Below are 23,437 nucleotides of genomic sequence, written 5' to 3'. Positions count from 1 at the left end.
GGAAAATGGAAGTGAGTCTGTAGCTTGGAGTGGTAGTGTGCTAGCCTTGATCTGAAGAGCTCAGGGACAGTACTCAGGCCTCGAATTCAAGGCCCATGACCGAGCAACCCCCCCACATACCCCAAAAGAGTGGTTGAAAAATACATTAAAATAGAGACAGGTGGATGCCAAAGGCTCACACCTGTAATACTAGTGACTCAGGAGGCTGAGATCTGAGGATACCGATTGAAGCCAGCTAGATCAAAGAGATTGTCTTCAGTTAACCAGCAAAAAGCTGGAAGCAAAGGCATGGCTCCAGTGGTAGAATAATAATCCTGAGGATAAAAGCTAAATGAGAGTGGGAAGCCCTGAGTTCAAGCCATAGTACTGATGTAAAAATCACAATGAATGTAGAGATAACAAATGTTGACTCCTTGTAGATATTGTCTGTTCTACGCTGCTCAGGGATGGTCTCCCAGCATCCTTGAAAACAGAAACTACGTCCTGGTGATTTCCCTCAAAGTCATAAATAGTGTCATCTCCCACCCAGCACAAAGCTGGAAGCACATACATTATACATTTATCTAATGATGCAGTCCATGGATGAATGGATGGATAAATTACTGTTGAACCAAAAGTGCCTTGTTCTTTCCTTTTTTCCCTTCCTTCCTTCTTTTTTTTCTCTTTCTCTTTCCTTTCTTTCTCCTCTTCCCTCTTCCTTTTTCTCTTTCTTGCTTTCCTTTATCATTTTTTTGGGGGGGTCAGTTATGGGGCTGTGGTTCAAATCATAGAGTGCTACCTTTAAGCCAAAGAAACCCAGGGGCAGCGCCCAGGCCCTTAGTTCAAACCCCAGGACCTGCACAAAAAGAAAAAAGAAAGGAAAAGGAAGGAGGGAGGGAGAGAGGGAAGGAAGGAAGAGAAAGAAAGAGAAAATAACAACTGATTGTAGTGAGTACACACACACACTCCTTTCCTGGGTTGCTGTGTGTAGAGCAGGTGGGCTAGCATTTAGGGTCCCTGAGGACGGGACACGGAAAGGACGGAGTACATCCTTGGCATAAGCCGGGCTTTGCGGCCAAGTCCTGGAACCGGGTCCTTCAGAGGCTATGCAACCAGGCCATCTGTGCATCTGTGTGGTGAAGACCAAGGAGACCCTGAAGTGTCCTTGGCTGGGGTAGGCTGAACCGAGTCTGTGACTGACAGGGCCTACCTGCCAATCAGAAGACAGCTTTCTCTTACAAGCTGAGATGGGGCCACTGGAGTGCAGATGGCTGTTGGGAAGAAAGGGGGAGGGGAGCAGGGACAAGACAGGCGACGTGGTGGGGGAGTGCCCGTGCCCACGAAGGGGAAATGGACACCCTGAGGGGAGTCTGCAGAGGCCCTGTGAGTGGGCCAAGTGACCTGCCTTGGGAAAGGCTGGGGGCTTCCTCTGACGGCCCTCACTGTCAGTCAGTCGGTCCTTGGCTTCGCATTTTCCTGCAGCACCAGATGCAACCTGTGGGAAGCCGCGGGAGGAGGCCGGGGCGGGTTGAGAAGAGGGGAAGCGGAGGAGGCCTGGGTCGTGCTGCCACCTAGTGGCGGGAGCCTGCCATTGGTCCTCACTGCCAGGGTTCGTCTCTGCCTGCACTGAAGACAGGGTCTGGTGATGGGTGGGGAGAGGTCCCTGAGCCCCTCAGTTTGGGGACTGGATGAAGAGGGTAACCCCAGGAAGGAAAACTTTTGCCTTCAGGAAGCGTGTGTTCCCCACATTTCTTCTTCCCCCTTCTGGTTCTGTCCTTGATATAAACAATCAGTCTATGGATTGGGGGGAGAGGGGGGACGTGTAGTTCAGTGATAGAGCCATAGCCTAGCATGCATGAAGCCTTAGGTTCAATCTCCAACATGGGGCCGGGGGGGGGGCGGGGGGGGGGCAATGAATCTGATCATCCCACAACTGTTCACGTGCACAAATAAATGTGCCTTGGTGAGGATTGTCAGACAAATCCAGAAATCTCTCCCGACACCCCCCCTCTTTCTGTGTGTGTGTGTGTGTGTGTGTGTGTGTGTGTGTGTGTGTGTGTGTGTGTGTCTCTGTCTATCCTGGTGCTTGAACTCAGGGTCTGGGCACTGGCCTTGGGCACTTTTTGCTTAAGGCTAGTGCCCTGCCACTTAAGCCACAGCACCACTTCTGGCTTTGTCTATGCATGTGGTACAGAGGAATCAAACCTAGGTCTTTGTGCCTGCTAGGCAGGCACTCTACCACTAGGCCAAACTCCCGGCCCCCAAAAATACTTTTTAAAGTAACGAGCAGAAAGCCGGAAATGGAGCTGTTGATCAAGTGGTAGAGTACCAGCCTAGAAGAAAAAAAGCTAGATGAGAATGTAAGGATTTGAATTCAAGATCCAGTACTGGCTGAGTGTTGGTGGCTAACACCTATAATTCTAGATACTCAGGTGGCTAAGATCTGAGGACTGAGGTTCAAGCTGGCCCGGGTAGAAAAGTCCCCATGAAACTCTTATTTCTATTTAACCACTCAAAACCCAGAAGTGGTGCTGTGGCTCAAGTAGTAGAGCACAAAGAGGCTCAGGGGCAGTGCCCAGGCCTTGAGTTCAAGCCCCACAACCAACAAAACCAACAACAAAAGACCCAGTACTGGCACAAAATAAAAAGAAAAGAAATGCAAATATGGTAGGGAAAGATGAACACGGGCACTCACCATGAAGTGATTTTGTATTTTAACTTTATGCCAACAGACACACAAGTCTAGTAGCAAAGGGCAAAATTTTGAACTTGTGTCTTATAATAACCTGGTTTTCTGTATTTTGTCATCCCCTACCCCCCCATTCCCCTCCACCCCAGGGTTCATAATCCTCAGATCTCAGCCTCCTGAGTAGCTAGGTGCCCCTGGCATCTGGCTCTGCTCTGGGATTTTCTCAGGGCGACACTATATTTTATTTTATTATTATTATTATTATTTTTGCTAGTCCTGGGCTTAGCACTGTCCTTGGACTTTCTCAAAGCTAGCACTCTACCACTTGAGCCTCAGCACCACTTCTGGCTTTTTTGTATGTATGTGGTACCGAGGAATCGAACCCAGGTCTTTGTGCATGCTAGGCAAGCACGCTACCACTAGGACAAACTCCTGGCCCGACACTGTATTTTAGTGCGTATGTGTGTGCTGGTCCTAGGATTTAAACTCGGGGCCTGGGCACTGTCCCTGACCTTTTTCTCTCAAGGCTGGTGTTCTACCATATGAGCCACAGCTCTACTTCCAGCTTTTTGGTAGTTAATTGGAGATAGGAGTTGCACAGACTTTCCTGCTTCAAACCATGATCCCTTCGTCCATCCCAACCTTTTTTGGGTAGTGCTCGGAGATGAAACCCAGGGCCTTGCACATACTAAGAGCTCCACCATTCTGTAGCACCCCAGTCCCTGTTCTCACAGCCACTAGCACTATCTTATCACCAGTATGGGCCTGAAGGAGGAAGAGGCAGCGTGGCTCCCTGTCTCTCCTAGTTCATGGGCTTGGAGAAGCCATCCCAGCTTCTCTCAAGCCAGAGGGAACCATCAGAATGACTCTGGGCTATGACATCACAGAGCCCCAACCCAGAACCGGAGTGGAGGGGTCATGGATCTGTGGCAATGGGTGTCCTTGTGGGTGTGGCTGGCTGGGCTGGGAACTGTAGGCACAGGTGGGAAGCCGGGTGAAGGGCATCAGGAAGGAAGAGGTTGGGGGGTGAGGGGCAATAGCTCCTTGGGATTGGGATTTTCTCATTTCCCTCCACCCTCCTGGCTAGTCCTTTCCATCCCACCAGCTGCCCTGTTGACTTGGGGACAGGGTCTTCAGGGCTTTTGTCACAGACTTTGCTCTGGGTCCTAGCACCCAGCCGGAAGAAGAGCAAGACTTTAGCCCCAGAAGCAGACTCTCCACCCCTCCTAGACAGAGCTAATTTCTTTGATTATCCAGACTTGGACCAAACCAGTCTTCTGGCTGTGGCCCAGATTACTGGCGAGAAGCCAGTCAACTTTGTGAGGACAGGTATGAGCCAGCTGAGTTGAAGAAAGACGACTCCCTCCCAGCCCAGGGTTCTGGAAGAGAGCCGTCCTTCACCCGGCTTGTCTGGCAGATTCCAGCCCTGGGCTCTTTCATCACGTGCTGCTGGCTATCCTGGTGGTGGCTTTCTTGTTTCTCCTTTTCCAGTTCTGCACGCACATGTGAGGCGCCCCTGTAACCCAACCCCTTCCCCCCTAAACTTCCCACAACTCGGTGGGTAACCCCATCCCTCCCATCCCCCATTCTCCCATAGGAGCTTTCACAGAGGAGCTTAGAATTGGGAGAGGAGTGCTGGACATTCACACTCGCTTTTCTGGGATTCCGGCCTCCCTGGCTGATAAATAAAGGTCCTAGCATTCATCTTTTCCTTCTAATAACAGTCCCCCCCCCACCCTTCCCAGCCCCAAAGAACCAGGCGTGAAAGAGCTTGGTGGCGTTCACGATCGTCTTTATTAGCAGTCTGTAAAGTACCTCCCAGGGCCCCCCTGGAACCCCAGACTGGAGGAAGCCTTGAGAGGTCGGTAGCACCAGGGACAAGCCAGGGCCCCCCCCCCCCCCCAGAGGGTAAGGTGCGTGCGCAGCCTGGTGGGAGGAGGGTGGGGCACCCCTCACCTGCCCCTGGAGGTTGGGTGCTCAGCCCAGGGAAGGCCAAGGGGACGGGGCAGCAGCCACATCCCCGCCCCCAACCCTACAGATTAGTGATATGGGCAAATAAATAAAATAAATAAGATGATTCCTCAGGCTGGCCTCCCCAGAGAGAAGCCATGGCGGTGGCGGCGGGGGCGAGGGTGGGGGTGCTCAATTGCCCTAATGCAGCCCATGGGGGATGAGTTTAGGGTTGGTTTCTTCTCCTCCCAGATTGATGGGGGTAGAGGGAGGATGGGGGGCTTGCAGCAGAGTAGCCCACACCTGTGTCTTTCCACTCCTGGTCCCCTTTGTCTCCCCCTGGCCCTCCATCCCTCAGGGAGAATGTATCGCTCTCTTCATTTTGTTGTTGTTTTTCTTGGATCCCCAGCAGGAGAAGGCTCTAAGTCTGGGCATGGGGCACTGTGGGGAGAAGCAGGGTACCCCCCCTCTGCCTCTGTCACCTGTCCTCAGACCCTGAGGGTAGCAGTCCCCCTCCCCTTTCTAAGTCCACCTGTCAGCCTTGGGGCTGTCTAGGCCAGGGGCCCTGGCCCCCACCCCACCCCACCCTCTGTGTCCCAGAGCCCTGTCTCCATGGGGTGCAGTGTGGATGGGCACCCCAGAACCCACCCCACCCCCCTCAGTCCTGGGTCTGGCAGGGTGAGGGGGGTGGGGAGCCTCGGGGCCGGAAGAGGCGGCAGGCCCCTCGGCAGATGAGGAAGAACCAGTAGAGCTGGGGAGCCAGGAGCAGCGCGGCGCCCAGGTTGACGTGGGCCGGGACGGCCAGCGGCACGGCGAGCAGGGGCAGGCCAGCATGGCGCCCGTAGGCCCAGTACAGGTAGGGGAAGAGCAGCACCCGGCAGCACAGGAAGCTGAGCAGCATGAGAGCCCCATTGACTTTGTGCAACAGTGTGTGCTGCTGCTTGTACTACAGGTGGAACAGACAGAGGAGGGTGACAGGGCGGAGTGGACCCCAGCCCGCGCCTGTGCCCCGTCCCCGCCTCCAGGCTCCTGTCTCCTGAGGTATCCACTCACCTGGATGAGGATCTTGCCGAGACAGACAAAGGGAGTACTGACTTCCGCCATCAACATACAGCCCAGAAAGAAGTCTCCTTTGCCCTGTCTCCACACCTGAAAAGAAAGACGATGGTGAGGATGACCTTTGCCTGAATTACATCCCCCTACCACACTGGAAAAAATGTTTTTCCAGTCCTGGGACTTGAACTCAAGGCCTGGGCACTGTCCCTGAGCTTCTTTTGCTCAAGGCTCTACCACTTGAACCACAGCGCCACTTCTGGTTTTTTCTGTGTATGTGGTACTGAGGAATCGAACCCAGGACTTCATGCATGTGAGGCAAGTTCTCTGCCACGAAGCCACCTTCCCAGCCTCCCTTCTTTCCCTCCCTTCTCCCCGTGAAGACACGGGGTCCAGCTGTGGTCCCCTGGCCAGCTGCTGCTGACTGAGCTGTTGGGCCATGGGGCCCCAGCTCTCTGCCACCCAACCCCAGGAGGACTCACCACAGACAGCGGGAAGCAGACCAGCACCATGGCGGCGTGATGGAGCACCATGAGGAACTCCTTGTGCAGGTAGCCTCGCACCACCGCCCAGGTGCTGCCGGGAGCTCGTGCCGCCCCATCATCCCCTCCGTGCCCTTTGACCTGGTGCTTGTGCCAGTGGCACAGGAACATGGCATAGATGTCATAGATGAAATAGGGCACAGCAAACTGCGTGTAGGCAGAGGAGAGCCAATGCCTGTGGGGCAGAGAAAGGGAGGGGAGAGAAAGGGGGGGGGAGATGGAGTCAGGTGCTAGTGGCTCACTCACACGGGTCATCTTAGCTACTCAGGAGGCTGAGATGTGAGGATCAAGGTTCTAAGCCAGCCCAGGAAAGTCCCTGTGACTCTTATCTCCAGCGAGCCACCAGAAAAATCAGAAGTGGTGCTGTGGCTCAAAGTGGTCGAGTGATACTTTGAGTGAAAAAGCTCAGTGACAGCCCTCAAACCCCACCACACAGAGAGAGAGAGAAAGGGAGGGAGGGAGGGAGAGAGATCAAGACAGAGAGGAAGCAGGCAGCTTCCCCCCCCCCCCCACATAACAAAATCTCAAGGGATCTCCCTGCAGAACTCTGAGACAGAAGTGAGTCTCAAGTTACAAATGCTGGAACTGAAGAGGGAAAAAGAGAGACCAGTCCAAGGTCGTGCAGTCACAAAGCCAGTAAGCAGTAAGGCTTGGGACTCAAGCCAGATAGACCTCAAAACCCACCTCTCTCTCTCTCTCTGTCCCCAATCTGTCTCTTTCTGTAATAATGGGGGTGTGGGGGGCGGGGAGAGACCACAGAACACCTACAGGTCAGAAAGTAGAGACTGAACCCAACACAAGCCAAAGACGGACATTCAAGGTTACATTACAGCACAAGGCAGTGAAACAGGCCCAACACCGACTACCTGCCTGACCTCTCCAAGCACCCACATTAGTATCTGAATCTTCAGCTGGGCACTGGTGGCTCATGCCTGTCACCCAAGCTACTCAGGAGGCTGAGATCCAGAGGACTGCAGTCCCAAGGCAGTCTGGGCAGAAACCATCTGTGAGACTCGTAGCTCCAAAGTAACCAGAAAGATGCAGGGCTAGAGGGATGGCTCAAGTGGTAGAGTGCCAGCTGAGCAAGCACTGATTCCTTGAGTTCAAGTTTCAAAAAGAAAAGGAACAACAAATTTTTCCATGGCTAAACTGGTCTGGTCCTCATAAAACCAAAAGTTAGGTGTCCTCATGGCACAGATAAGAAACCTGAGTCATGAAGAAGCTAGGCAGTATAGCCAAGAAATAACCACAGAAGTTCTCCTGCTCGGCCCCACTGGCCCAGAAAGGTTTAAGAGATGGGGCCTAGGTGCTTAGCTCATACCTACTAGGGAGGGTTATGGTTTGAGACCAACCTGGCCAAAAGTTACTGAGATTCCATCTCAACAAATAAGCCAAGTGTAATGGAAGCTGGGCCTGAGGTCACACACCCACAATCCCAGTTATATGGGAGTTGTCGATGGGATGACCTCTATCGAGGTTAGCCTTAGACAGCACAAAACCCTATCTGAAATATTTAAAGCAAGCTGGGCACCTGAGGCTCATGGCTGTAATCCTAGCTATTCTGGAGGCTGAGATCTGAGGATCACGGTTCAAAGCCAGCCCTGACACTGAAGTCCGTGAGGCTCTTTTTTTTTTTTTTTTTTTGCCAGTCCTGGGCTTGGGCTCAGGGCTTGAGCACTGTCCTTGGACTTTCTCAAGGCTAGCACTCTACCACTTGAGCCTCAGCACCACTTCCAGCTTTTTGCTGTGTATGTGGGGTACCGAGGAATCAAACCCGGGTCTTCATGCATGCTAGGCAAGCACTCTACCACTAAGCCAAACTCCCGGCCCTGTCCGTGAGGCTCTTATCTCCAATTAATCACCAGAAAACTGGAAGTGGTGCTGTGGCTCAAGCAATAAGGTGGTAGCCTTGAGCTGAAGAGCTTAGGGACAGCACCCAGACCCAGAGTTCAAGCCCCATGACCGACAAAGAAAAATATTTAAAGCAAAAGGGCCAGCAGAATGGCTCAAGTGGTAGAGCACCTTCCTAGCAAGCATGAAGCCCTGAGCTCAAGCTCCAGTGCCAACAATCAAACAAAAAAAATATTTTATTTTAAGAGACATCAGAATAAGACCCAATTGGCAAAACAGAGGTGCTTCCATTGCCTAATGGCTGTCTCCTGTTCTCCTGTTTCTTCAGTTTCAGCCAAGCATTAAGGAGAAAAAAAAAATGCTGAGCAAAAACCTGCTGAGAATGGAGAACGTTCTACGGACTTTGTGAGTAAACAAAGACTCACATGAATATGCAACATTGCATTTTCCCTCCTGAGTCAGCATATCAGGACTTTCTCTGAAACACTGTGGTCTTGAAACAGGGCAGAGGTAGGGGTGACAGCTCAAAAATGCATAGCCTGGGAGGCCGGAGCTGGTAGTTTCCACCTGTAATTCCAGCTGCTCAGGAGGCTGAGACCTAAGGACACATGGTTGAAGCCAGCTGGAGCAGGCAAATCTGAGAGACGCTTATCTCTAATTAACCACAAACAACAACCAAAAAACAAAATGGAACTGTGGCTCAAGTGGTAGAGCCAGAACACTAAGGAATAATGTTCAAGCCCTGAGTTCAAGCCTTAGTCCTGGCACACACATGCGCACGTACACCCCCCCCCCACACACACGGCAGGCAGGGGAAGTGGAACCAGCCAGGGATATTGGTGGAAGAAAGTCAAATGCACTGTCAAGAAACAGCTAAGGCCTCACATGAGTTGCTGCTAAGGAAAGGTGTGACAAGCAGGCTGGCCAGCAAGGGGCCAGGAGTTATCTATCTTCTCTACTGAATTTCCAGGAACCCATGGTTACAGTGGCCTGGGGCCTATGAAGGGGGAGCTGGCAGAGAAGCAGCTGGCTAAGAAAAACAAAGAGGCAGCAATACTCTAGAAAGGAAGTGGAAAAAGTTATAAACAGGGTAGAGACCCAGAGAGCCAGCCAGCAGACAAGATGGGAGAAAGAGCCCCCTAGGACTCTAAAGTGTGAAAGACAATCAAAAAAGGGCCTCAAGCCCTGGGCTGCCACAAAGAAGTCTTCTGTTTCATCCCCCACCCTGTGTCAGCAAGTAGGTGCTCAAAGCAGGAGCAGCTGTTCCTGAGATTAACCCTGATCCTCTCACCTACCTGAGGATTAAAGGAGTGGTGGGGGGCAAAGAACAGGCTTGGAGTGAGGAGTGAGGGATCTTAAGAGCCAGAAGGTGACCTCTAAGTAAGGTGTGGAGAGGCAATGCTGCCTGGAAGTCCAGGCTCATCTTGGAGGTGGTAGTAGGAAAAGGTGGAGGGAGAAGCCAAGTAGCTGGTCTCTTGGTGGGCTCTCACCTGTCATCCTACCTACTCAGGTGGCTGAGATCTGAAGATCATGGTTCAAAGCCAGTCTGGGCAGGAAAGTCTGTGAGACTTTAATCTCTAATCATCAAAAAAGCTGGAAGCGGAACTGTGGCTCAAGTGGTAGACCACGAGCCCTGAGAAGAAGAAAAAATAACAACTCAGGGACAGGGCTCAGGCTCTGAGTTTTAAGTCCTTGTACTGACACAAAAAGTAAATAAATAAGCAGGCAGGGTCTGAAGAAAGAGTTAAGCATCTTCATGGATGAGCAAAGAACTGTTCCAGGTATCAACTCATTTGCTCATTGCAGCCATCTTTCTGGGAAGCCCTGGCTCATTTTACAATGGAGGAAATTTATTGTCTACAGAAAAACTGGAGCCAGGGTTGGGAATGTGGCTTAGTGGTAGAGTGCTTGCCTAGCATGCATGAAGCCCTGGGGTTGATTCCTCGGTACCACATATACAGAAAAAATCCAGAAGTGCTGAGGCTCTAGGGGTAGAACGCTAGCCTTGAGCACAGAAAGGCTCAGGGACAGCACCCAGACTCTGAGTTCAAGAAAGAAAGAAAAAGAAAAACAAGGCACTAGAGAAAAAAAAGGGACACATGGAGATCAGGGTCACCTGGTCATATTTCCTGGGTCCCAAAACAGACTAGAGAAGGAGAACCAGAGCCAAAAGCTGAGACTGAGAAGACATCCTGGGTAAAGCCCGAGGCATCTCCCAGCAGCCTGTAGCCAGCAGAAGCAGACTGGTCAGCACCACGGACAGGGCCCATCTCTTCCTCTTCCTCCTCCTCCTCCTCCTCCTCTCTCCTCGTCCTCTTCCTCCTGCCCCACCTCTCAGGCCTGGGCCTTTTTGGCAAAGATTAGGCACTGCAGCAGCTGCCTCTGCCAATTTTTGGCCTCTTCACCCTCCTCCTTCCCTTACTGCCTGACCCTTAGTGGCTTTGTGTCATCTCTCTCTCTCTCTCTCCTCCCTTATGCTTGGAGTTGGGCTGGACATCTGGATTCTGGGACGTGGTGGTGGGTGAGCCTGACATGACAAGAGGGGGCCATGTGTGTGAGAGGTGCGAGAGTAAGAGGAGGCCAGGGAAGAGGTGACATTCATAAGCCACTACAATACAAGAGTTTTGGGAAATCCATCAGGAGCTACTTTGAGGTTTCTCTCTGATTCCACCCCCCAACACAATCCTGCTCCCCCTGCTTCTGACCTTTAAGAACCGGATGGGATAAATTTATCCCTGGGTGTTGAGTTACAGTGGTTTGTAAGAAGTTGCTCGGGCCCAAGTGAAGGGATAAGGAGCCACTGACAGTTCCCTGAAGATCTGGAGATATTCTAGGGGACAGGGGCAGAGGTGGGTTCATGGCACTTACTGGTCATCAATAATGTGTTTGCAGGAGGTGGACACGATGTAGCCAGCTGTGGAGGCCATGATAGCTTGGACAGATGACACCAGCCTAGAGAGACAGAGAAAAGAGTGACAGAAGGCACAGAAGTAGACGCCTGGCTTTCTCTCTTGTTAGTCTGGAAATCCGGTCATTTCTCACCACCATCTCTATTATCACCATCTCAACCTCCTCCTGCCCAACTCAGGTTGAGAACACAGAGTGGCCTTCCCCTCAGGACATCAGGGCAGTTATCCTAAGTGAGAGTCCTGGGAACTGTGGCGGGGTGCCAGGCCACTCTCTGAAGAAGGACAGAGGGGACATCTAAGAGGGCAAAAGGAGCCCTGAGCGGTTCCTGGACTAGTGGGTCACCCAGTCTTCCATGCTGATTACCAGCCTGGCCCCCCCTGCTCCCCCCTGTGACCCCAAGTTTCCTCAAGCTTCATTTCCTGGTCCTGCGGTGGTGGGGACAGTTCCACCATAATACTCTGTGCCCCCCAAATGCCGGCCCTGCAATCCATGGGGCTCTCCCCCGTCCCTTGCCCTGTCCCCCACCCCACGCACACACATGTCTTATAAGAATGTTGTCATCACATGCTGGCCTGTGTTGGTGGCTGTCAGGGGGAGAGGAAGAAGAGCAGTCTATAGTAGTGGAGCAGGCTGCAATGAGGTTTCCCAGGAAGATAAGGCCCCAAAGGAGGGAAAGGAAGCTGGGGATTAAAGCTCTCTGATCATCTCAGGGGTTTCCTTGTTCCCCTGGAATCAAAGGTTGCAAGGAGGTCCCCAAGAAGATTACCAGACAAGGAGAGGGGCCCTGTGAGGAGGGAAGGAATGCCGGTTTACCTGGCCGAGACGATGACGGCGTCGGGCTCTTCCCAGCGCAGCTGGGGCAGCCGCTGGAGAGTGTTCTTGGAGAGAAGAAAGAGTCCGGGGAACACTACCCCCCCAGCCACCATTGGGGCCAGCATGGTGATTCAGGACTCCCGGGCAGGGAGATAAAGCAGGATGGAGAAAGGACCAGGGACACAGAGCTGAAGAAAGGACTCCAAGAGCCAGGGAAGGAGAGAGAAAGGAGGAGGAAGGGGCACAAAGGGGGCCAGGGCGGGGACAGGAGGAAGGGGGGGGGATGACAAGAGAGCTGGACCCAGAAGCTGGGAGAAAAGCTACTTGGATGAGACTAGGAGAGAGGGCTTGGCTGGGCCAGGAGCTGAAAGGATGGAATGAGGGGAGCAGGAGAAAGCAGGTGAGAGGCGACCAGGAGAGGACTTGGGGAAGAGGACCAAAAGCGAGAGAGGGGACAGGAGGAGGATGCAGCTGGGGGAAGGGCAGGGAGGGGAGGGAGGGCGGCAGCACGGCAGGTGGGGGGGCTTACGTGGAGAGCCTGGGAGGGCCCGAAGAGGAGGGGGGGAACGATGAAAGAAGGGAGGGAGGGAGGGAAGAGAGGACGAAGCCAGAGAAGCAGCTGGGCGAGTGGTCAGCGGTCACCACTGCCCTCCCGCTGCCGCCGCCACCACCACCACCACCGCCTCTCCCTGCCACCACGATCGCCACTGCCGAGCATGGATACTGCACATGGCATCGTAACGAGTTGGTACCCAGCCCCCTGCCCCCTGTGGGGGGAGGGGGAGGGGGCTGCCAGCTTGAGGAGGGGTGGGGAAGGGGGGGGGGAATGATGGCACCGACCAGACACGGAGAAACTGGACCTGCAGCGGGCTTCTCCCATGCAGCTTTGAGCACAGCAGCGGCTGCGACAGAGATGGGGGGGGGGGGAGCAAGGAAAGAGGGAGGGGGAGGCCCTTAAAGAGACAGCAACTGCAGCACAAGGGGATTGCTGGAGACAAGGGTTGGGAGGAAGTCTCTCCTCTTGGGAAAGAAGGTGACCCCTGGGGGATTCCCCAGGCCAGCTGGGAAGGGATTCTGTATCCCCCAGATGGGCCTGAGAGGAATAATGCCTGACATTTCCTTTTCTGACAATACCACCCAACAGGAGTCTCTTAGATGCCAGCCTGGCATCACAGCTTAAGGCCCTACCCTACATCCCAGCCACAGGACTCCCTAGGGAAGGGAGTCTCGGAAAGCACGCCTGCTTCCCCCAAAGGAAGCTTTGAAGAGAAAGGACAGGAACCCATTGTATCCCTTGAGACCTGGACCCTCTCCACCCCTCCCCCCACCCAACGAGAGAGTGAGGGCCACTGACGCTCTGACTTTGTTTCAACAGACCCAAGTCCTCATCTGACCCCTTTACTGACCCTTTGTGACTAGTCAGGAAAGGATCTTAAGCCATGGGTGACATTATTCTCCGGGATCCTAACGTTCGTTAATATGAGGTAGGATCCCTCAGGCGTCAGAGAGGTGATAAAGAGGTTTGGAAAAGGTATAAAACACAACCCCCAAAGAAAACCTACCTGGAATCAGGCCTCCCTTGGGCTGTGGGCTTTTCTTAGCTTTCTGAAATGCCCACCACTCTCCCTTTTATTGTGTTTTTGGATCCTTTTTGTTGTTGTTGTTGTTATCGTGGGGCTTGAACTCAGGCTCTGGGCACTGTCCCTGAGCCTCTTTGTGCTCAAGGCTAGCGCTCTACCACTTTGAGTCACAGCACCACTTCTGGTTTTTGAGTGGTTCATTGGAGATGAAGAGTTTCATAGGGATTTTTCTGCCCAGGCTGGCTTTGAACCACAATCCTCAGAACTCAGCCTCTTGAATAGCTAGGATGGTCATGAGCCACCAGTGCCAAGCTCCTGGCGCCTTTTCCTCTGCCACTTCACAGAACAGCCTTGCCTCTCAGGGAGAAAGGGAACTGTTTTATTCAGTCTTTTCACCCACAAGGAAACAGGCCAGTGTCACAGGCTACTGCCTGGCCCAGCTCTGAGATGGTACTTCCCACTCTGCTTCCATGTCCTCCCTAGGACTCCTGTCTATGTGTCCTGAGCCCAGCTGACCTTCAGACTTCTGCATAATGCAGATATCCAAACCATCCTTTGGTCTCTTGGCTGGTCCTAAGTGGGAATCTCAATTCTGTCCGTCGCCTTTGCAGGCTAAAGCCCACTCCTCCTCCTACAGCCCAACAGCTGAGATTTGCAGTTTCATGCTGCCCTCTGGTGACAAGATATAGGAAAGATCCAGAGAAGTGTAAAGACCTGACTTCTTACTAATGTCAGGGCTGAAGGAAAAGAGATCCCCAGTCTCTTGAGTTTCACTCTCTACGGGGCACAGAAGAGATTTATATATACCTTGATCTCCTCAGGTGATGGAGAAAATTAAAGGTTTAGGAAACAAAACCTTTGTGAGATATCAACTATGAGTGTTGGTTAGAGAGATTTCAAACCCATGTCTGCTTGGTGGTTGATAAGAGATGAGTCATAGGCTTTCCTGCCAGGCCTGGCTTTGAACTGTGATTCTCAGATCGCAGCCTCCTAAGTAGCTAGGATTACAGGAGTGAGCCACTGGAGCCCAGCTCTTGCAGGAATTTTCAACCCATCCTTTATATAGACTCATTCACATTACCCTCATATCACATGTCCTTGAAGAAAAGAAGCCGGTATTTTTATACTCCTTCCCACAGGAAGGATCAGGATTTCCAAGTTAAAGGACGTATGGAAGTTTCCAGATTTGACTCTTAAAACTCTCTTACTCCTGTAATGAAATCCCCCAGGAAAATCCCTTCACGCTATCCACTTACTTTGATGCCACCAAAACAGCCTCTTGGGTCTCCATCTGCAGGCTGGTATGGTTCTGCAGGCCCCAGCGAATGGTCGCAAAACACAGTGGGAAGAAGATGCAACCTAGTACAAACAGCAGGAGCATGCCTGTCTGAAGGAGAGAAGGGGAAAGATGACTGTGACAACTCACCACATCATTCTGCAGAACTTTTCCTCTCCACCTCCTTCGATTCTCACAATACACTGTTCTATGAGGTCCAATCACCGGTCACCGTTAAAGCCTGGCAAAGTGGAGTGGAGTGGCTCACAGCTGTAATCCTACCTACTCAGGAGGCTGAGATCTGAGCCTCTGAGCTGAGGATCGCCGTGCAAAGCCAGCCCAGGCAGGCAAATCCATGAGACTCTTGTGTAGGTTCACAGTGAGAATTAAATTTAGAGAATGTCTACAAATGACATCCTAAAGGCTTCAAGCTTACTATCATTTTAAGCAGCCCTGATGCGCATACATTGAGCTATCCTTTAGTAAATTCTTGCATTTGGCCATTCATGCGATCATAGACACAAGTATGGAGGAAACGGAGTCTCAGAATGGCCAATGATTTGTCCTAGGACACACCATAAGTAGCAGAGCTGCTGGAGATGAGACAGGAGGAGAGGAGGCAAGGGGAAGGCAAGGATCAGGAAGGAAGAGGCACGGTGCCTGGGGTACACAAGGGTGACTTTCCTCTAGACCTGTGGCTTACCCTGGAGTGGAGAATTCAGAAGGGAAAAAAGCTCCCCCGCCAGGAGCTGGGAAAGATCAGGCCCAAGTTTCATTGGAAGCTGGACTCTCTCTCTTACATTTGTTTCAGGCAAAATAGTCCAAGATTGCACAGGCTTGTCTGAGAAATAAACGATAAAAGGGATACCACAGTGCATTAGGGCTAAGCATTGTGTAGCTCTGTGTGTGTGTGTGTGTGTGTGTGTGTGTGTGTGTGTGTGTGTGTACATGTGCATGTGTACCAATCCTGGGCTCGAACTCAGGGCCTGAGTACTGTCCCTTCACTTTTTTTTTCTTCCACTCAAGACTAGTGCTCTACAACTTGAGCCACAGCTCCCCTGCCAGTCTTTTGCTGGTTAATTGAACATAAGGGTCTCTCAGATTTTCCTGCCTGAACTGGTTTTAAACCATGATTCTCAGAACTCGGGCTCCTGAGTAAGCTAGGATTATAGGTAGGAGCCACCAGGTAGTAAGTGATTTTATTTTTTCTTTTTACCCCATTTGACTACCTATTAGCCATATTTGTATATTTGTATATTTCTGGGTGTCAAGCACCCATCTATACTTTTCTATATAGTAGGTACTGCAGTCTTCTTTAACATCTCCCAGAAATATGAGTTTGGCTAACTCTGCAGACAGCTGAGGAAACTGAGGCAGAGAGGAATGGCTTACCCAAAGCCATCCAAATACTACTTGGGCTATGAACCAAGTAACCTGTACTCCAGTATAGATTTTTAACCTTGTCTTTTAGAAGGGAAGCAATTTTTAGAATGCTAATCCAGGTGCTGGTGGTGGTACGTGCCTGTAATCCTATCTACTCAGGAGGTTGAGATTTGAGGATCCTGGTTTGAAGTCAGCTCAAGCTGTGAGACCCTCATCTCCAATGATCCACCAAAAAGCTGGAAGTAGAGCTGTGGTTCAAGTAAAGTGCCAGCCTTGAGTGCAAAAGCTCAAGGATAACACCCTGAATTCCAGCCCCAGGAAAAAGGAAGGAAGAAAGCACCAACATGATTTGTAAATAGATAAGCAAGAAAGAATTATGAAAATAAAAAAGTGAACAATGATACATATGTTCAAAGTAGTTTTTTTTGGGGGGGCAGTTGTTGGCTTTGATCTCAGGGCCTGAGCACTGTTCTTGGATTTTTTCTCAAGGCCAGAGATCTACCACTTGAGCCACAGCACCACTTCCAGCTTTTTTTCTATGTATGTGGTACTGAGGAATGGAACCCAGGCCTTTGTGCATGGTAGGCAAGCACTCTACCACTAGGCCAAACTCCCGGTCCAAGTAGTTCGTTTTTTTCCTGTATGAAAATAGAACAACAAAATCTGTTGAAATTGTTTTAAGAAGGTGGAATGGGCTGAATGCTGGTAGCTTATGCCAACAATCCTTGCTTGTGGTCCTCAGGCTGAGAGCTGAAGACCAATGCTTGAAGCTGGTTCAGGCAGAAAAGATTGTGAGACTCTGGGCTGGGAATGTGGCTTGGTGGCAGAGTGCTTGCCTAACATACATGAAGCCCTGGGTTTGATTCCTCAGTACCACATAAACAGAAAATGCCAGAAGTGGTACTGTGGCTCAAGTGGTAGGGTGTTAGCCTTGAGCAAAAGCAGCTCTGGGTTCAACTCCAGGACTGGCACAAAAGAAAGGTTTATAAGACATTTTCCATTAACCACCAAAAAGCCAAAAATGGAGCTGTGGCTCAAGTGGTAGGAGTAAAAAAGCCAAGTAAGAGCATGAGGACTTGAGTTCAAGCCACATAAGCTGTACACACACACACACACACACACACACACACACACACACACACACACACGCACGCACACATACAGAGGGGAATGGGGATGGTATAGGGGAGAGTGATGGAGGAGCTGAGGTTAATAAGGATACATTGTAAACATGTAGAAGCTACAGTAAAATCCACCCCCCCTTATAAAATACATGTGTTGCTATTTTTTTTTCACTTAGCTACTGAGAAGGCTGAGATCTGAGGATCACAGTTGGAAGCCAGCCCCAGTTCTTGAAACTTATTTCCAATGATCAAAAAAAGTGAAAGTGAAGGTTTGGCTCAAAGTTCAGGATTCTTCAGCTCAGATTCATGCCTGCTATCCTAGCTACTCAGGAGGCTGGGGATTAACTTCTAGAAAACTAGAAGTGGCACTATGGCTCAAAGTGGTAGAGTGGTAGGCTAGAGGGGGAAAAAGAAAACAAACCCTCAGGAACAGCACCCAAGCCCTGAGTTGAGCCTCTAGACTGAAAAAAGAAAAGCTAGCTCAGATGGGACAGGGAGTTTGGCCTAGTGGTAGAGTGCTTGCCCAGCATATACAAACACATTGGTTCGATTCCTCAGTACCACATACACAGAAAAATCCAGAAGTGGGGCTGTGACTCAAGTGGTAGAGCTCTAACCTTGAGAAAGCTCAAGGACAGTGCTCAGGCCCTGAGTTCAAGTCCCAGGACTAACAAAAGAAAAGCTCAGAAATAGCACCCAGGTTCTGAGTTTGAGTTCTAGTACTAGCACAGGCACACAACACACATATGTAAAATAAAGAGCTTCATTATAATATCCTAGGAAGGTAGCAGTGTTCCCTACTACAGTCTGGGCGCTGGTACAGGCTGCTTCTGTCTGTTAGAGATAAGATAGGAAGGTGTGAATGGTTTCTTGGCAGCAAAATGATGAAATTGGAAAAACAGTGTGTGTGTGTGTGTGTGTGTGTGTGTGTGTGTGTGTGTGTGTTTTCTGCTGAACTACTCTGCCATCTGAAATAACCCCCCAAGCTGGGTGCTACTGGTCCCACCTGGACTCAGGAGGTTGAGATCTGAGGTTCAAGGTTCAAAACCAGTGGAGCAGGAAAGTCTGTGAAACTCTTATGTCCAATTAATCAGCAAAATGCTGACAGTGGAACTGTGGCTCAAGTGTTAGAGCACTAGCCTTGAGTGGGAAAATAAAAGGGGGGGGGGAACATCCCTCAGATCCCTCAGACCCTTAGTTTAAGCCCCATGCCCAACAAAAATAAATAAGTAAAATACATCCTCCTGCCCCCTCCCCCAGCCATGAGAAGCCCTACAGTCACGCAGCACCCTCATCCGGTGCTCTAGAGAGTAAGCTGGTCATGCCCTGGAGAAACAGATCCACCACCAGCCAGTACTGGCCTGGGAGCTCAGCCAGAAAACACACAGAGGGTGGTGTGGGCAGGCCCCATGTGACTTCTCTCCCTGAGCCTCTCCCCAGGTGCCCTTGGGGACCTGCCACCAGGTGACACTGGGCCTAGACTTTACCGTTTCCTGTGGCTTCAGGTTCAGCTGTACAGAGCCCGCCGCGCTGTTCATCCTCTGTACCTGGGCGCTGGCTCCTCCGGGCTGTGGCTGCTGCTGCACGACTGTGATAACATCGCGGGCTGTGTATAAATGAGCCATGAGCAGCTAGCAGTGCCTGCTCCCCACCTGATACCCACACAAGGGTCCGATTCCCCCCCCCCAACACCTGTGTCCTGCCGAGAGTCCTGGCCAGGCTGCCAAGGCATTTATTATTTAGGACTTTTGTTTGCATCCCTGGTGAGGAACAGTTCCAAACTGTTCTGGTTCTGAAGACCAAATAAAGGTGAGGGCAGAGCTGGGAAGGTGGCTTAGTGGTAGAATGATTGCCTAGCATGCATGAAGCCCTGGGTTCCATTCCTCAGTACCACATACACAGAAAAAGCCAGAAGTGGTGCTGTGGCTCAAGGGGTAAAGTGCTAACCTTAAGCACAGAGAGGTTCAAGGACAGTACTCAAGCCCTGAGCTCAAGCCCCAAGACTGACAAAATAAGATTAAATTAAATTAAATTAAAGCCAGGCACCAGTGACTCACGCCTGTAATCCTAGTTACTTCAAGAGACTGAGATCTGAGGATCACAGTTCAAAGTCAGCCTCGCACAAAAGTCTGTGAAACTCCTATCTCCAATTAAACACCAGAAAACCAGAAGCGGTGCTGTGGCTCCAGTGGTAGATGGTTGGCCTTGAGCTGAAGAGCTCAGGCACAGTGCCTAGGCCCAGTGTTCAAGCACCACCACCACCAATAAATACATTAATTAGTTAATTAATTAAAATAAAGGTGAGGGCTGCAACAGGTAAGATGAGGGAGAACAGTCAGAGGCTTGGCCCTTTTTTTCCCCATGGTTTGCTTATGTGATTTTGACCAAGTTTCAGAACTTCTATCAGAAAAGTTGCATTGTTTTAGCCTGAATTTTGGTGCTGCCACTCACTAGCCAGAAATCTTGTTCAACTCCTCTGAGCCTATAGCTTATCTATGGGACAATAGAAGGAGTGTGTGAGTGTGTGTGTGTGTGTGTGTGTGTGTGTGTGTGTGTGTGTGACAGTGCCGAGAATTCAGGGCCCCTAGATGCTGTCCTTTAGCTTTTTTTTTTTTTTTTACTCAAGTCTAGTGCTCTACCACTTGACCCAAATTTTGGTGTGGTTTCATTGTAGATAAGAATCTCATGGACTTTGCTGGCTTCAAACTGCAATCCTCAGATCTCAGCCTCCTCAGGAGCCAGCACGGCCAGGCCAGAACTTTACAAAGGACTTGGTGACTCAGGAGCTCAATGTAAGGCACAGTTCCAATAGTAATGTTCACTTTGAGATTCACGAATGGTTGTTTTTCTACTTGTTTTTGTGGGGCCTCGTGTGTGCTAGGGAAGTACTCTACCACCGATCCACTCCCCCTCCCATATAGATACTCTTAGCCAGTGCCTCACTATGTAGCCCAGGTTGGCCTCATCCTTAGCCTCTAAGTGCTGGGATCACAGGCCTGGAGTACCAGGCCCCAGAGCACCTTTTTTTGTTTCCTCTATGATAATCTACAGACAGGCCTTTTATTTTTCATAAGAAAGCTGATAAGTGGTAGAGTGCTAGCCTTAAGCACAAAGAGGCTCAGGGACAGCACCCAGGCCCTGAGTTTAAGCCTCACAACCACCCCCCACCCCCCAAAAAAAACCCCAATAAGAAAGCTGGTAAAGGGGCCGGGAGTTTGGCCAAGTGGTTAAAGTGCTTGCCTAGCATGCATGAAGACCCGGGTTCGATTCCTCAGTACCACATACATAGAAAAAAGCCGGAAGTAGTGCTGAGGCTCAAGTGGTAGAGCTCTAGCCTTGAGAAAGTCCAAGGACAGTGCTCAGGCCCTGAGCTCAAGCCCAGGACTGGCAAAAAAAAAAAAAAAAAAAAAAAAAGAAAGCTGGTAAACCTTCTCTTAATCTCTAGGCTACAATATCGGCTGACAGCCTTTAGAGGGCCTGTAGATATTACACCAAAATCACAACTGCCCAATTCCTTTCTCACACTCAAGCCCCAACCCAGGACCATCTAGTTTTCTTTCATCTCTCCCTCCTCCTTCTCCTCTTATCCTTCTTCTCTGTATCCCTGAACCCTCGTAAGTCTCTCATCCCTCACCTGCTCACAATCCAGAGTGACTATTCCTTTTCTCCCCACCCCAGGGGAAGTGCAAAAATGTCCTACACCAACTGACATCTCCAGTTGAGATCCTCCAGGAGAGGAAGGCCTTGTGGTTCTCAGCTCCTGGGAAGTCAGAGAGCGCCAGCCTCCTACAGACGGGTAGGATGTGGGCAGAAGTAGGGCCTTGGCAAAGTGGGATGCATACATCACCCATCCTATTGCCTTCCTGGCAGTAAGCAGGCCTGTATACTACCGGAGCCAATAGTAGGAACAGAACACCATCAGCAGTCTGACCACTGCAGACTGAGGATGTGTTGGGGCCTTTTGCCAAGGCTGATGGTTCTCTGTTGTCAGGGCTGAAGGGAGAAGAAAGGGTGTATTCCCAGAAGCCTTTTCTGGGACGGTGACGGGAATAGCCTCATTCTTAAGACACTCAGAAAAGGCTAGCTGAGTACAGTGGTTTGTACCTTTAATCTCAGCTACCCTGGAAGCAGAGGTTTGGGAAGCTTGAGGCTAGTTTTGGCAAAGAAAAAAAAGTTAAGAGAGTTCACTTTGACTAACAAGTCAGGTACACATACAAGATGCCTGTCATCCTAACTGCTTGGGAAGCTTGGAGGTAGGATCCATGGTTTCAGGCTGGCTCTGGGCAAGAATGTGGGAACTTTACCTGAAAAATAACCTGAACAAAAAGCACTGGGGGCCAGGTGCGGTGGCTTCCACCTGTAATTCTAGCTATTCAGGAGGCTGAGATCTGAGGATCAAGGTTCAAAGCCAGCCCCCTGGCACTAAAGAACTTGAGACTCTTATCTTCAATTAAGCTCTAGAAAACAGGAAGTGGGGCTTGGCTTGAGGGTAGGGTGGTAGTTGCGAGCTGAAGAGCTCAGGGACAGCTGACACCCCCCCCCCAAAGCCCTGAGGATGAAATTGCTCAAGTGACAGAACACTTGCCCTTGCAAGAAGGTTCTGAGTTCAAATTCTAGCACCACACTCACAAAGACAGGCCCAAGGAGACAATCTGTCTCTGGTTTTGAATCAACAGTGGTGACATTTGGGGAGAGCTAGACTCCTGTTTTTTTTTTTTTTTTTTTCTTTTTTTCCCCATGGTTTGAAAATCCCCTTTGAGAAGCCAGGGACAACTAAAGGAATGGCTGGGACCTCTTGGTGTGATGTAAGTGGAAGATAAGATTCAGAATCCTGGGAAATCAGGCTCTGGAAACTTCTGTGGGTGTCTTGTATCATGTGAAAACTCCAGGACAGCAGCTAAAAGCCAGGTACAGTAAGAGAACACAAGGACGGGCCTCCTAGCACTGTGCTGAGGGGGAGCAGCCAGGAGCCTGGGTGCCCTGAGAGCCAAGGGGTAGATGGCTACCTTCTGAGACTCTGAATCTGTTCCCCTAGGGTCCGGATGGCTACACAGAGCTGTGTAAGTGGGAGCCAGAGGCTGATGTGGAGAGCACACAGGCCTTATGATAAGGCTAAAGAGTAGCACCTTGTGGCCAGGAGAATGCCTAGCAGGCACAGAGCCCTGGGTTCGATTCCTGGGTACCACATATAGAGAAAAAGGAAGTGATGCTGTGGATCAAGTGGTAGAGCACTAGCCTTGAGAAAGCTTAAGGACCAATCCAGCCCCGTCTTGGACAGCAGCAAAAGCCACAGGGACAGAATGAGCACAGACTGGAATGATGATGGAGTTTATCAGGGGAGGGAGGGGGATTGTGACCGTCCTCTGCCCTGACTTACAGCCTTTCAGTTGGTCCTGTTGCTAGGTGCAGTCCTGAAGAACTGATTGGTCCCTAGATCTTTGTTTTATGAACATATTTTCTGCCCTCTCTCCTGTTTCAGAAACTGGATGGCAGAAATTTTGCCTTCAACTGTGATCTTCCTAGACCTGTAGCACGGTGTACAGTGAGTGAACAGATGGAAAGTAGATGGGGCAGTGAACCTGGGCTTTATCCTGGAGTCAGCAGGAAGTCTTTTTGGGGGGAGTGGGAGGTGGGATTAAAGTAGAAAAGGAATAAGAAGCCAGCCTGGACAGGAAAGCCCTGAGACTTATCTCCAGTGAACCACCAGGAAGCAGGAAGTGGAGCTGCGGCTCAAGTGGTAGAGCTGCTCACCTGAAGAGCTCAGGGGCAGCGTCCAGGCCTTGAGTTCAAGGCCCACGACCGAACCAAAAAGAAAAAAAAAGGAACAAGATCTGCGTGCTGAGTGGCGGAAATCACCGTGATGGAGAAGACTGGGGATGAGGAGGAGGATAAAGGTAAAAAAAAAAAAATGGAGAGTTGTGAGGTCAGGTTGAAAAAAAAAGGAAGGCTAATCCCATAGAATTAACGAATCCTCTTTGGTTTTCTCTTTATGCATGTACATATATAACATCCCTGCGAAGTCAGCCGTCCGTCCTTCCGCAGGCGAGGAAATGGACGCCGCAGGCTCAGTACTTGGTAGCTCCGGGCTCCGTCCTCTCTCCGCGGACCCCGCGCCCCCCCCGGCCCGCCATGGCCCCCCCTGCCCGTCCCCAGGACCCGCGGTGCCTCCTCTGACATCCGGCACCTGAAGAGGATGGGGAATCTAGGCCCGGGATGGCGAGCACTCGCTAATTCCGGCCCAGTGGGTGGCGGGACAGCCCGGCCGACGGCGACTCGGATAGAACTCG

General features: G+C 51.0%; 2 protein-coding genes and 1 long non-coding RNA gene across 4 annotated transcripts; 2 read left to right on the top strand and 1 right to left on the bottom strand.

The window, feature by feature from the left end:
- The first annotated feature begins 3,571 nt into the window (after window positions 1–3,571).
- Window positions 3,572–4,177, top strand: Fimp1 (fertilization-influencing membrane protein 1). Its single transcript, XM_090318674.1, has 3 exons — window positions 3,572–3,650; window positions 3,839–3,997; window positions 4,086–4,177. Exons 1-3 carry the CDS (start codon window positions 3,587–3,589, stop codon window positions 4,175–4,177), a joined length of 315 nt encoding a protein of 104 aa, XP_090174800.1. The 5' UTR covers window positions 3,572–3,586.
- A 391-nt stretch (window positions 4,178–4,568) lies between these two features.
- On the bottom strand, window positions 4,569–23,421 carry Tlcd3b (TLC domain containing 3B). Of its 2 annotated transcripts, XM_090357948.1 has the most exons (8): window positions 23,335–23,421; window positions 18,638–18,756; window positions 15,347–15,484; window positions 14,624–14,754; window positions 10,933–11,016; window positions 6,154–6,388; window positions 5,672–5,767; window positions 4,569–5,564 (listed from the first exon to the last, which is right to left on the bottom strand). In XM_090357948.1, the coding sequence occupies exons 4-8, from the start codon at window positions 14,746–14,748 to the stop codon at window positions 5,277–5,279; spliced, it is 828 nt and encodes a 275-aa protein (XP_090214074.1). In that variant the 5' UTR covers window positions 14,749–14,754; window positions 15,347–15,484; window positions 18,638–18,756; window positions 23,335–23,421; the 3' UTR covers window positions 4,569–5,276. The 2 variants fall into 2 exon arrangements, with proteins under 2 accessions (XP_090214074.1, XP_090214073.1); XM_090357947.1 differs by lacking the exons at window positions 14,624–14,754; window positions 15,347–15,484; window positions 18,638–18,756; window positions 23,335–23,421 and adding an exon at window positions 11,788–12,659.
- Window positions 8,387–12,050, top strand: LOC150046189 (uncharacterized). The gene is made up of 3 exons (XR_016539647.1): window positions 8,387–8,469; window positions 10,957–11,204; window positions 11,713–12,050. It is a non-coding gene; the product is annotated as an uncharacterized LOC150046189 (long non-coding RNA).
- Window positions 23,422–23,437: the final 16 nt, after the last annotated feature.

This window comes from Megascapheus bottae, chromosome 25 (assembly GCF_031878675.1).
Source record: "Megascapheus bottae isolate mThoBot1 chromosome 25, mThoBot2.hap1, whole genome shotgun sequence".
Lineage (NCBI taxonomy): Eukaryota > Metazoa > Chordata > Mammalia > Rodentia > Geomyidae > Megascapheus > Megascapheus bottae.
This window is presented reverse-complemented; position numbering and strand designations above follow the sequence as displayed.